Source organism: Aotus nancymaae, unplaced genomic scaffold (genome assembly GCF_030222135.1).
Source record: "Aotus nancymaae isolate 86718 unplaced genomic scaffold, 86718_ANA_hifiasm-v0.15.2.pri h1tg000003l, whole genome shotgun sequence".
Lineage (NCBI taxonomy): Eukaryota > Metazoa > Chordata > Mammalia > Primates > Aotidae > Aotus > Aotus nancymaae.
The window spans coordinates 73,895,627-73,910,034 of NW_026988414.1; the positions used below are offsets into that span (position 1 = coordinate 73,895,627).

At 42.0% G+C, this 14,408-nt stretch overlaps 1 protein-coding gene across 6 annotated transcripts in view; it reads right to left on the reverse strand.

Moving 5' to 3' along the window:
- The window catches only part of SIN3A (SIN3 transcription regulator family member A), an 89,453-nt gene that overhangs the window by 51,858 nt on the left and 23,187 nt on the right, over window positions 1-14,408 (reverse strand). For 4 of the 6 annotated variants that reach the window (XM_012457645.2, XM_012457644.2, XM_064382675.1 and 1 more), the window contains 2 exons: window positions 9,635-9,856; window positions 2,163-2,339 (listed from right to left, as the gene is read on the reverse strand). In XM_012457645.2, the coding sequence (XP_012313068.1) occupies window positions 2,163-2,339; window positions 9,635-9,823 (366 nt within the window). In that variant the 5' untranslated portion in view covers window positions 9,824-9,856. Of the gene's footprint in view, window positions 1-2,162; window positions 2,340-9,634; window positions 10,042-12,263; window positions 12,613-14,408 lie in introns of those variants that run through there. The other 2 variants (XM_064382693.1, XM_064382691.1) reach the window with 2 other exon arrangements.

Here is a 14,408-nt window from a genome sequence, read left to right on the forward strand (position 1 = left end):
CCTGTAATCCCAGCACTTTGGGAGGCCGAGGCGGGTGGATCACGAGGTCAAGAGATCGAGACCATCCTGGTCAACATGGTGAAACCCCGTCTCTACTAATACAAAAAATTAGCTGGGCACGGTGGCGCGTGCCTGTAATCCCAGCTACTCAGGAGGCTGAGGCAGGAGAATTGCCTGAACCCAGGAGGCGGAGGTTGCGGTGAGCCGAGATCGCGCCATTGCACTCCAGCCTGGGTAACAAGAGCGAAACTCCGTCTCAAAAAAAAAAAAAAAAAAAAAATCTGTATTCTCTTTAAAGACCATGCATTAGTCAGTATTATATAAGCCAATACAGACAGTACATTTGACAAAATTCCTCTAAATCATTTAGCTTTGCTGTACTTTATAATATTTATGTGGCATTTAATGTCCTTAGGCCAATATTAAACAAGTTCCCAAGAATCCACACCAATGAGGGCAGGGATCAAAAAAAACTAAATAAGTATCAGGGAAAACAGAAGACAGAACTATTGCTGCATATGGATGGGTCCTCAAGGGTTTATTGCTCATTCTTGCCTGCAAGCAACTTAAGTAGGCTACTATAACCAAATGAAAATTTAACATCACTTCAGAGTTCCTCTATTTATTATTTCCTGAACTCGATTTTATATAAACGTAAAATCAGAAAAATTGAAACCTTAACACTTGCTGCAACAATCATACATTTTGAAAGGTAACATTCAAGTGGTCAGAGACACAAGCTTAGCTGAGAACACAAGCTTCACTTCTCCACAGGTGCCTCAAGAATTTCAAAGCACTGGAAACTTACCACACATACTCAGCAGGAAATAAGAAAACACTGATAATTCATTCACAGTTATAGTTTTCCCCAAACTTTATAAAGATTCCCCCCAAAAGGAGCATGAGTTTTACTAAGGATGGACCTGATGATGTGACTCAGTTCAGCTATTCATAAACAAGAATAAAAAGATGAAGGTAATAAAATGTTACAGGCATGAACTGTGCATGGTGGCTCGCACCTGTAAACCCAACACTTTAGAAGGCCAAGATGGGAGGATCACTTGAGGCCAGGAGTTTGGGACCAGCCTGGGCAACATAGTGAGACACCATCTCTATACATTTTTTTTTTAAATTAAAAAGAATTTAAAAAGATTAAACTGTGGCTGGGCACAGCGGCTAACACCTGTAATCCTAGCACTTTGGGAGGTAAAGGCGGGTGGACTGCCTGAGTTCAGGAGTTTGAGACCAGCCTGGGGAACATGGTGAAATCCCATCTCTACTAAAAAAAAATACAAAAAATTAGCCAGGCATGGCGGCGTGCACCTGTAATCCCAACTACTCAGGAAGCTGAGACTGAAGAATGGCTTGAACTTGGGAGGTATGGGTTGCAGTGAGCCAAGATCATGCCATTGCACTCCAGCCTGGGTGACAGAGAGAGAGAGAGAATCTGTCTAAAAAAAAAAAAAAAAAAAGATTGAATAATTGTAAAACATATTACTGGGCCAATTTACTGTACAAACCTGTAGCCAACCATATGTGTGCTCAATAAAGAGTTCAAAAGAGGCTGGGCGTGGTGGCTCACGCCTGTAATCCCAGCACTTTGGGAGGCCGAGGCGGGTGGATCACAAGGTCAAGAGATCGAGACCATCCTGGTCAACATGGTGAAACCCCGTCTCTACTAAAAATACAAAAAATTAGCTGGGCACGGTGGCGCGTGCCTGTAATCCCAGCTACTCAGGAGGCTGAGGCAGGAGAATTGCCTGAACCCAGGAAGTGGAGGCTGCGGTGAGCCAAGATCGCGCCATTGCACTCCAGCCTGGGTAACAAGAGCGAAACCCCGTCTCAAAGAGTTCAAAAGGAAGCAGCCAAAAAATGGATTTTAAGGTTTATTTTGTATGAAAATGGCCCCTCAATCCTGATAACATTTGAATGACATGCATTCATACAGTCCACAATCATTTGAGTATATTCTTCTCTGGATCAGGCACTGGTGCCAAGATAGGAAATGTAAGCAAATTTCACAAAACAAAAACAAGGTAAAACTTGAGATTCGATACCTAGTATCTCAGGTTAAAAGTCATACCACTACAACCGATAAGCTGCAGCCAATATTTCCTGCTAAAGATAAACTTTTTGACTCAAGAAAAGGAGCCGAATACCACCTTCAGCCTCTGAAACTGCTGCTGTCCCTGCACTGGTGCAACTGGTGGGGCTGGATGAGCATGACTTTGGACCACCTGGCCTCCGTGGGGCTGCACAGCTGTTGGGTGATGATGGCTGCTATGAACTGCTGCTATGGTGGGCCCATGACTGCCGGAGCTCTGTGGCACGGCTGAAACCTGTGGTGAACAAAATACAGACAAGAAACTTCAAGGCTTGTACATTCTTCCCCAAATGTGTCTAGAGAACTAACACAAATGCACAAAGATAATTAACTGGTAACCCAAATTTCTGCTGGGTGTGACGGCTCACACTTATCTCACCTACATGGGAAGATCGCCTGAATTCAGGAGTTCAAGGCTACAGTGAGCTATGATCATACCATGGCACTCTAACTTGGACCACGGAGTGAGACCGTGTCTCTAAAAAGAGAAAAGACAGCCTGGGCAACATAGTGAGACACCATCTCCACAAAAAATAAAAAAATTGGCCAGTCGTGGTGACAGGCACCTGTGGTCACACCTACTCTAGAGGTAAAGGAGGACTGCTTGAGTCCAGGAGTTCAAGGCTGCAGTGAGCTGTGATCACGCCACTGCTCTCTAGCCTGGGTGACAAAGTGAGACCCTATTTCAAAAAAAAAAGGAAAAGAAAGAAAAAGAAACCCAAACTTTCCACAAAAGGAACTGGTGAAACAATAAATTACAACCCACCCATGTTATAATACAATTATTTGTAGCTATTAAAAATTGCATAGTTTAGCTGGGCACAGTGGCTGATGCCTATAACCAGCACTTTGGGAGGCCCAGGCAGGCGGATCACTTGAGTCCAGGAGCTTGAGACCAGCCTGGCCAACATGAGGAGACCCATCTCTATTAAAAATACCAAAAACATTAGCTGAACGTGGTGACACACATCTGTAATCCCAGCTACTGGGAAGCTGAGGCACGACAATCACTTAAACCTGGGAGGTGGAAGTTGCAGTGAGCTGAGATGGCACCACTGCACTCCAGCCTAGACAACAGAGCAAGACTGTCTCCAAAAGGAAGAAAAAAAAATATTATAGTTTATCTCAAACTATCTGGGGTATAGGTTTTTTCTTAAAATTCCCAATCCATCAAGGACCACAACTTTTATAAAAATCCAATAAATATAAATTACTGTGAAAGTGAAATAAAAAATACATAAACCCATAATTTTCTTTCTTTTTTTTTTTAATTGAGATGGGGTCCTACCCTCTCACCCAGGCTGGAGTGCAGTGGTACAATTATGGCTCACTGCAGCCTCGACCTCCCCAGGCTGAAATGATCCTCCTACCCCAGCCTTCTGAGTAGCTGGGACTACAGGCACATACCACCATGCCTGGTTAATTGTTGTACTTTCTGTAGAAACACAGTTTCACCATGTTGCCCAGGCTGGTCTCGAACTCTTGGGCATGCAGTTCACCTGCCTTGGCCCCTCACAGTGCAGGGTACAGGCATAAGCCACTATGTAACTTTCATTACTGGATTTTAAAAATAAAAAGTAATGTCCAATTGCTAGAATTGTTTCCAAACACTCTGAATTTCTATGCTTAAGTCATTACAGACTAGAAACAAAGGATACAGATTATCATTTGTAAACCACAATTTCAATAGCAGTGATATAGATGAATATATTTTAACCTGAAAAAAATCTCCATAATCCACAAGTTGAATGTATTCATGTACTGTATATAGACTTAAATTTTTAAATAATTTTTTAAAGCACATTACACTGGGTTACAGAGCAAGACCCTGTCTCAAATAAATAAATAAAAGCACATTACAAAGCAGTTTGATAAAAAGATTTTAAATCCGAGACAACTGATACATAACAAAATGTTAGCATTTAATCTTGTGGCTACAAAATTAAAGATGACTTTTATTTTGTTTCTTTCTATTTTTATAGAATTTTTAGTAGAAATAGGGTTTCACCATGTTGGTCAGGCTGGTCTCGAACTCCTGACCTCAAATGATCCACCCGCTCTGGACTCCAAAAGTGCTGGGATTACAAGTGTGAGCCACCAAGCCTGGCCTATTTTTTTTTTTGCTTATCTTGGTTTGCTACAAGCGTTATATCTAATGTAAAATATTTTTTTTTCCAAATTGGTGGTTTGGCCTCAAACAAGTGTCTTTTCTATTCTTTTATCTCAATCTTTCTCGTCTTCTTTTAAGTTTGAGGAAATAAAAGCCACACCCACCTTCTTTCTATACCTATTGCAAGAAATGCTATAAAAAATTTCAGAGCTTTTCCCCCCTTTTTCAGAACTGTTGATCACCACAGAAAACAACAATCTGTACAAATGCCCAAGTGCCCCATCCCCAAAATGAGACTAAATAACATGAAACTTTCTTTCTCTAAGCAATGTTAAATTTTATACCACAATTTAAGAGAGAATAAAACTGTTTTCAAATCCTTACATTTGTAGCAATTATCCTGGAGGGAGATGAAGAAATGAGGGAGGGGGGAAACTGAGCGACTATGCATAAATCTACAGAAACAATGCAAGGCATATTAAGAGTAAAAGAAACTATTTAGACAATTCTAAAAGCTCTAATAGGCCGGGCGCGGTGGCTCAAGCCTGTAATCCCAGCACTTTGGGAGGCCGAGGCGGGTGGATCACGAGGTCAAGAGATCGAGACCATCCTGGTCAACATGGTGAAACCCCGTCTCTACTAATACAAAAAATTAGCTGGGCACGGTGGCGCGTGCCTGTAATCCCAGCTACTCAGGAGGCTGAGGCAGGAGAATTGCCTGAACCCAGGAGGCGGAGGTTGCGGTGAGCCGAGATCGCGCCATTGCACTCCAGCCTGGGTATCAAGAGCGAAACTCCGTCTCAAAAAAAAAAAAAAAAAAGAAAGAAAAAAAAAAAAAAGCTCTAATATACCTCAAGATGGGCTATTATTCTGAGTTTCTATATTCCAGCATGTATACAGGGTTTACAGGCTTTTACAAAACTGACTTGGAGTTTTAGATGGTTAGTTTTATACAAAGCACATACAGTTTCCATACAGAAAAAATGTAATTATCCCACATGTAGGAAATAGTCATTAACCTGTCTGGATAATGAAAGTATATCACCCAAGGAAAACAAGCAACTTTTTTCCTTCCAAGTCCTAAAAAATGCCATATGTTGGCAGTCTTCTGAGCGCTGCCCCAGCCCCACAGGAAGGCATTAGAATGCTTCAAGGGGACTCTTGAGGAAGACTGACACCTAAGGAATGACCATTTCCTACTTCAACTGCATTTCCCTATTTGTAGTTTTATACTAAATTCCTAGAAATGGAATTGCCAGATCAAAAAGTAACAAAAGAATCTGACACAAACTGCCAAATCACTCTCAAATAAGATTACCTCAGTTTATACTCCCAGTACCAGCCACACCTTTTTAAGGTCACTAACAAGTGAGGTTGAAGCCCTCTCCAGACCAGCTATACGTTGAAGTAGAAAGACATCCACTATATATCAAATAAAAAGAGTAAACAGCAGAACAGTATGTACTGTACAATCCAAATTGTACCCAAAAAAAGTGGAAAGGCCAGCCACAGTGGCTCACGCCTGCAATCCCAGCATTCTGGGAGGCCAAGGCAGGCAGATCACTTGAGTCCAGGAGTTCTAGACCAGCCTGGGCAATATGGTGAAATGCTCTCTCTAAAAAATATACAAAAATTAGCCAGGTATGGTGGGATGCACCTGTAGTCCCAACTACTTAGGAGACTGAGGTGGGAGGATTGCTTGAGCCCAGGAGGTGAAGGTTGCAGTGAGCCAAGATCATGCCATGGCATTCCAGCCTGTGCAAGAGTGTGAAACTGTCTCAAAAAAAAAAAAAAAAAAAAAAAAAAGAAGGTGAATTTAGATAGCTATATAGGTTGATACAGATAACAAAACTGGATGCCCAAGAAATTCACCAGTGGGAGAAAATCCGAGGGGTGAGAGAGAAAAAGTGATTTTCTATCCTTTCTTTAAAAAAAAACAAAGTATGGCCAGGCGCAGTGGCTCACACCCGTAATTGTAGCACTTTGGGAAGCCAAGGTGGGCAGATCACTTGAAACCAGGAGTTCAAGACCAGCCTAGCCAACATGGCAAAACCCCATCTCTATTAAAAATACAAAAATTAGGCTGGGCACAGTGGCTCACGCCTGTAATCCTGGCACTTTGGGAGGCTGAGGTGGGCAGGATCATGAGGTCAGGAGTTTGAGACCAGCCTGACCAACATGGTGAAACCCCATCTCTACTAAAAAGACAAAAAAAAAAAAAAAAAATTAGCCAGGTATGGTGGTGGGTACCTGTAATCCTAGCTACTCAGGAGGCTGAGGCAGGAGAATTGCTTGAACCTGGGAGGCAGAGGTTACAGTGAGCCGAGAGTGCACCAATGCACTCCAGCATGGGCAACAGAGTGAGACTCTATCTCAAAAAAAAAACACAAAAATTAGCTGGGCGTAGTGGCATGCACCTGTAATCTCAGCTACTTGAGAGGCTGAGACGCAAGAATCACTTGAACCCAGGAGGCAGACGTTGTAGTGAGCCAAGATCGTGCCACTGCACTCCAGTCCAGGCAACAGAGGAAGACTCCATCTCAAAAAATAAAATAAGGCCGGGTGCAGTGGCTGATGCCCATAATTCCAGCACTTTGGAAGGTAGAGGCAGGCGGATTACCTGAAGTCAGGAGTTTGAGACCAGCCTGGTCAGGAGTTTGAGACCAGCCTGGCCAGCATGGTGAAACCCTGTCTCTACTAAGAATACAAAAATTAGCTGGGTATGGTGGTGCATGCCTGTAATCCTAGCTACTTGGGAGGCTGAGGCAGGAAAACTGCTTCAACCCAGGAGGCGGAGGCTGCAGTGAGCTGAGATCGCACCACTGCACTCCAACCTGGGCAACAGACCAAGATCCTGTCTTGAAAAATAAAGTAAAATGAAATAAAATAGGCCAGACACCGCGGCTCACGCCTGTAATCCCAGCACTTTGGGAGGCCGAGAGGGGCAGATCACCTCAAGTCAGGAGTTCGAGACTATCCTGGCCAACATGGTGAAACCCCACCTCTACTAAAAATACAAAAAATTAGCCAGGTGTGGCAGCGGGTACCTGTAATCCCAGATACTTGGGAGGCTGAAGCAGGAGAATCACTTGAATCTGGGAGGTAGAGGCTGCAATGAACCAAGATTGTACCACTGCCCTCCAGCCTGGGAGATAAGAGCAAAACTCCATCCCAAAAAAAATAAAAATAAAATAATTTTTAAAAACCAAAGTGATATATAACTTTTGTAATAAAAATGGGCAAAAAAGAAATTCTTCACTTCTACAAAACAGAGTAACAGATGAATGATCAGTGTTGGTCAGGACATAGAACAACAGAAATATGAAATACTTGGGGGAATTTAAAGTGGTATCCTTCTAAAAACAATTTGGCAGTCCTCGCTAAAGATGCATATACCCTGTGCCCCAGCAATCCCTTTCATAGGTACTTGAGAAACTCCTCTGTGTCCTCAAACCTGCGGACTGGTTTGCAACAGGATAAGGAGTTTGCACCACAATGTAAACCAACTATGGCTGACCCTTGAATAACATGGGTTTGTTTTCTTTTTAAAGAGACGGAGTCTTGCACTGTTGTTGAGTCTGAAGTATAGTGGCTTGATCATAGCTCACTGCAGCCTTGACTTCTTGGGCTCGAGCAATCCTCTCACCTCAGTCTCCCAGGTAGTTAGGACTACAGACGCACACCACTATGCCTGGCTAGTTTTTTGTTTTTTCTAATGAATTAATTCTTTCTTTCTTTCTTTTTCAGACAAGTTCGCACTGTCACCCATGCTGGGGTATGGTAGCAAATTCACTGCAGTCTCCCAAGAAGCTAGGAACACAAGTGTGCACCACTATGTCCTGCTAATCTTTGTTTATTTTTAGGAGACGGAGAGTCTTGCTATGTTGCCCAGGCTAGTCTCTAACTCCTGGGCTCAGACAATCCTCATGCTTCCAACTTCCCCAAGTGTTGAGATTATGGGTACGAGCCACTGCACCCAGCAACAACACAAGTTCACTTATACGTGGATTTTCTGCCACCTCTGCCACCCCTGAGATGGCCAGACTAACCCTTCATCTTCCTTCTCCCTCCTCCTCAGCCTACTCAACGTGAAGACAAGGATGAAGATCTTTATGATGATCTACTTCCACTTAATGAATAGTAGATGTATTTTCTCTTACTTATGATTTTCTTAATATTTTCTTTCCTCTAGATTATTGTAAGAATACAGTATATGACAAATATGCAGAAGACATGCTAACCAACCATTTATGTTATCGGTAAAGCATCTGGTCAACAATAGGCTATTTGTATTTAAATTTTGGGGGAGTCAAAAATTATACATGGGCTGGATGCAGTGGCTCAGACTTGTAATCCCAGCTCTTTGGGAGGCTGATGGGGGAGGATAACTTGGGGCCAAGAATTTAGGACCAGTCTGGGCAATACAGCAAGACCTCATCTCTACAAAAATCTTAAAAATTAGCCAGGCATGATGGTGGGCACCTGTAGTCCCAGCTACTAGGGAGGCTGGGGCAAGGGAGGACTGCTTGAGCCTAAGAGTTTGAAGCTGCAGTGAGCCATGATCATACCACTGCATCCCACCAGGGGCCACAGAACAAGAACCTATCTCTTAGAGGGAAAAAAAAAAAAAAAGAAAAAAAGTTATACATGTATTTTTGACTGCATGGGGTTGGGGGCAGGGGGTCAGTGCATCAAACCTCACACTATCCAAGAGTCAGCCATATTTCTCTATAATGATGTTTAATTCAGCTGCCTTTTATTTTACTTTTTTAAATTAAAATTACTTTTTGCTGCCCATCACTGATTTTTTAAAAATAAATAGCAAAACTGTCTTAATAAGTGTGATGATTTAAATTCTGGCATGAGCTTCTTATTTTGTCATGAATTGCCACTGAGTGCACTAACAGAACATGAGAATGTTCATGGCAGCACCTTTATAAAAGCAAAAACCTGGAAACGGCCCAACAGTCCAACAGTAGAACTGACAAATAAATTGAGTACATGCATCTAATTCATACCAGAGTAAAAATGGTGTTATCACAGCTATCTATAAAAATATGGCATTTAAAAAATAAAGTGCATCAAAGAAGAAAATGTTTCCATTTATATGAAAGTTCAAAAATATCAAAATTAAACAATTGTTAGATTAAGTAAATAAAGTCAAGGGAATGATAAACACCAAGTTTAGATTAGTGGCTACCTCTGAAGGGAGGGAAAAGGGATCAGAGAGGGATACACAGGGAACTTCAAAGGCCATGACATTCTTTTTCCATAAACTTGTATGGTGAGTACACAAGTTTTTTTACCTTACACATACTCCACAATTTTTAAGTATCTAATTCAGTATTTAAAAATGTTTTCTAATTGTCTAAAATTATTCCTCCTCCCTCATTCTAGTTCCTTGGTTGGCTCCAGCTTACCTGGTAGCTGGGTGTTACAGAGTACTGAATTCCCGTGGCTGACTGCATGGTCTCTGACACTGCTTCATACACAGGAGGGGCGGGGGCAAGCACCCGGTGCTGATGAGGAAAAGCCTCTGTGCTGCCAGGGATCCGACGCTGCTGGGCTGCATACACCGGTGACTCCTGGTCATCCAAACGCCGCTTCATTCTGCGCTCATGCTCAGGGATGCACTACAAAACCTGTAGAAACCAAAAGCAATAGCATGTAAGTCAATTCTCACTCCAGTATGATGGATGCAACTTAGGAGTCACCCAACTAAGTCACGCAACTTAGTATAAGCTTGATTCCCAGAACTGATAATCTATTTGATCTTAGTGATGAAGTTTAAGTGCATGTGTGCATATACACCCCCCAACACATTGTGAACAAGTTATAACTGAAAAAGACAGACATTTAAATAACACAGTTTTAATTAATTTGGTACTGTGACGTTGAAAAATAGGCTCCAATTTAAAATATAAACACAACCTTTTTTCCCTTTATTCTCTAATTTTCTCCTCAAATGCTATCATTCCTAATATTTATTACATATCCACATGCTGCAAAAATATTCAAGTGCTTCTTCTTAAATCCTCTCAAGACCTACTATTATAATTGTGGTCTAATTTAAAATTTGTTTCAACAATTAAAATGGTATCATGGAAAGAACACTGTGCCAGGAATAGGAAGACAAAGATTCTAGACTTGCCAATTTAAGAAGCTATATTCATTTCAACAAGTTCCTCATTCTATGTGAGTTTCAGTTTCTCCAACTATAAAATAAGAAAGTTAGAACAGATCACTCCTAAGTTTTCTTCTGGTTCTAACAGTTATAAGATGAAATTCTCTTAGCTTAATAATACTTCTGTGGGAGGCAATTTCCTTCCTGCAGGACACAAAAAGTCTACGAACATTTGGCCTAGGAATCTACTTGGGTCTTAAGAGCTTTTCCACATCAGTATCACTAACACAAGCATAACACACCATCAGTGAGAAAGAATGCTCCAGCCATCCAACAAAAAAAAAGCCCCACCACTTTTCCAGTCCCCAAAAATCTCTTAAATGACACGACTGCTGTGGAAAGAGGAAAAAATTACAGTAATAATGGGAGATTTGGCAAGCCATGCCCTCATCTGAAGTAAGGTTCTTTTTGTAAGCTTAAAAAAAAAAAATCTTTACCTAATTTATAAGTCTACCCAACATCTCTCCTTTATCCCCTGGGAGCATATAAGCCCTGAAGGGAAAGTAGTCTTTACAAGGACTCTCCATGGCTGTTTCACCTTTTCTTTGTTCTCATTATAGTCCTCAATCTGCCTGCCACTTTAATCCTCAGCCCTGAAATCCTGTCTCAGGTTTTCCTCACATTTCACACACCTAGGTGGGACCCTGACACAGCAGTACAACTGATTAATTTGCAAACTGGCCACTTTCATCTTTCTGTAAACTGGAGCCACAAATATGCTCTCTCTGTGGCCTGTAACTTCAGACTAAGTCTCTCAGCTTTGTGTGTGATAATTTGTGGAACTCAATTAAATGGAGTTGAAAACATTTCTGACAGCTGCTGAGAAGAAATAATTTAAAATGTCTTAGCTAGTTATGCTTTCCTAGGTTTTTCTAGAATGAAGTAGCATGTTTAGCTTAGTATTCCAAAATCTTTTTACATATTAAGAGGTTGAGAATATAGATTTATGCATGCTGTTCGATATCTGAAGAGCCACTGATCAACTATGAACACTAAATATCAACCTGTTTTGGGATAAGGAATTGGGTCTAATCAACAGGGTAAAACCTCTTTTTGGCTATTTTTTATATATGTTCATGACCTACGGTTTGATGCAGTGGCTCATACCTGTAATCCCAGCACTTTGGGAGGCCAAGGTGGGCAGATCACCTAAGGTCGAGAGTTCGAGACCAGCCTGGCCAACATGCTGAAACCCTGTCTCTACTAAAAATACAAAAATTAAAAAAAAAAAAAAGAAAAGAAAATACAAAAATTAGCTGGGTGTGGTGGTGCATGCCTGTAATCCCAGCTACTTAGGAGACTGAGGCATGAGAATTGCTTGAACAAAGGAGGCAGAGGTTGCAGTGAGTGGAAGTCTCGTCTCTGCACTCCAGCCTGGGTGACTGAGACTCTGTCCCCAAAAAAAAAAAAAAAAAAAAGGAACAAACAATTATAGAAATGTTATGATAGAACATCACTAGATTAAAAAAAAAACAAAACTTTATAGTCTGGGCACAGTGGCTCACACCTGTAATCCTAGTACTTTGGATCCACTGCAGATGCAGTGGATCACCTGAGGTCAGGAGTTCAAGACCAGCCTGGCCAACATGGTAAAACCCCGTTTCTACTAAAAATACAAAATGAGCCAGGCATGATAACGCATGCCTGTAATCCCAGTCACTTGGGAGGCTGAGGCAGGAGAATCACTTGAACCTGGGAGGTAGAGGTTGCAGTGAGCAGAGATTGTGCCACTGCACTCCAGGCTGGGCGACAGAGCAAGACTTTGTCTCAAAAAAAAAAAAAAAAAACACAAAACTTTATAAATAATAAGCCAAAATCAGATGTGAAGAGCACAATATGACTACATAAAAAAAGCACTAAAGTACCTTTCAAGAAGTGGATTCTATTGGATGGGAGAATGTTTGAGGGCAAAAAACAAAAACAAAAAAGAACTGGATTTTACTCCAAACTCTGACAGGAAGCTTTCTAGTTTGGGCCCTGTTTTCAAACAGCCTGTAAGGAAAAAGAAGACTGTAGTGAGCTTACCATAGATTAGGCATTACATTACTATGGTTTATTCTGATATTACACCCTATCTTTTGGCTGTAAAAACATCATTTCTTTTATAAAGTGATTGTGACTTGATATGGTAACTTAACTTCATCCACCTCCAGAGTTTGCTTTCCATACCATCTCCACAACACTGCAGAGGCTGAACTTTCTTTGAACTATACTTTAATACTTTAACAATTACCACTCATAGTTCTAATTCCTTGTGTTTTTTTTTTTTTTTTTTTTTTTTTTTGTGATCTCGTCTCACTGCAACCTTCACCTCCCGGGTACAAGCAATTCTCCTGCCTCAGCCTCCCAAGTAGCTGGGATTACAGGTGCCCGCCACCCACACCCGGCTAATTTTTTTGGATCTTTAGTAGAGATGGGGTTTCATCATGTTGGTCAGGCTGGTCTTGAACTCCTGACCTTGTGATCCACCTGCCTCGGCCTCCCAAAGTGCCGGGATTACAGGCATCAGCCACTGTGCCCAGCCCCATAGTTCTATTCTTAACTCTCTCTCAAATAAACTGCTTCCCCTCTAATCATACCCCCTTATTTCAGGTCCTCATCATCCTTCACAACAACCCTATAGGTGAGATGTTCTCTAATTTATGAATGAGGAAACTGAAACACAAAGATTAAGTAAACTGCCCCAAGGTTGGCTGCCCAGGTAGTAAAAGGCCAAGCTAGGATATGAATCCAGGAAATCTGTCTCCAGAGCCTGGACTCTTAACTACCTCCCTACCTTAGTTCTCACAGAAGAGAAGAAATTAAGGAAGACTCCCTTTACTTATTTAAGGCACAGGGAGCAAGATCAGCTTTCTTTAGCCTTTCACACACTTAGCTAACCCATCATTCTTCAGCCTAAACCTAAGAAAGCAGGAACGCTTTAGCAACATTCATTCACTACATCAGCAAAATGTTCACTGAGCAGAAATGAAGACGGTAGATAATTTCAGCCCTTGCCCTCTAAAAGTATAAGAACTAGTCGGGAAAACATATATAGTCTCACTAGTAAAATAAAAAAATATGTCGCTGGGCGCGGTGGCTCACGCCTGTAATCCCAGCACTTTGGGAGGCCGAGGCGGGCAGATCACGAGGTCAAGAGATCGAGACCATCTTCATCATGATGAAAGCCCGTCTCTACTAAAAAATACAAAAAAAATTAGCTGGGTGTGGTGGCATGCGCCTGTAGTCCCAGCTACTCGGGAGGCTGAGGCGGAAGAAACGCTTGAACCCAGGAGGTGGAGGTTGCAGTGAGCCGAGATTGCACCACTGCACTCCAGCCTGGAGACAGGGCAAAACTCTGTCTCAAAAAAAAAAATAAATAAATATGTAAAGTAGGCCAGATGCGGTGTAATCCCAGCACTTTGGGAGGCCAAGGTGGGCAAATCACTTGATGTCAGGAGTTTGAGACCAGACTGGCCAACATGGTAAAACTCTGCCTATACTAAAAATACAAAAATTAGCCGAGTGTAGTGGCGGGCACCTGTAATCCCAGCTACTCAGGAGGCTGAGACAGGAGAATTGCTTGAACCTGGGAGGCAGAGGTTGCAGTGAGCCAAGATCGCACCACTGCACTCCAGCCTGGGCAATAGAGCAAGACTCAGTCTCAAAAAAAGAAAAAAAAATTTACTCCAAAGGAATTGGCAAAAAAACCCCACAATGATAGCATGGGTAAGGATACAGGGAAACACTGATGGAGGAGGTTGTAATTGGTACAGCCTATATAGTTGGCAACTTGTAGATATTTATTAACATTTATTTATTTTTTTTTTAAGATGGGGTTTCACCATGATGGCCCGGCTGGTCTTGTACTCCTGACCTCAGGTGATCCACCCACCTCGGCCTCCCAAAGTGCTAGGATTACAGGCATGAGCCACAGCGCCCGGCCCTATTTATTTTTTTTGGAGACAAAGTCTAGCTCTGTCACCCAGGCTGGAGTACAGTGGCATGATCTCGGCTCACTACAACCTCTG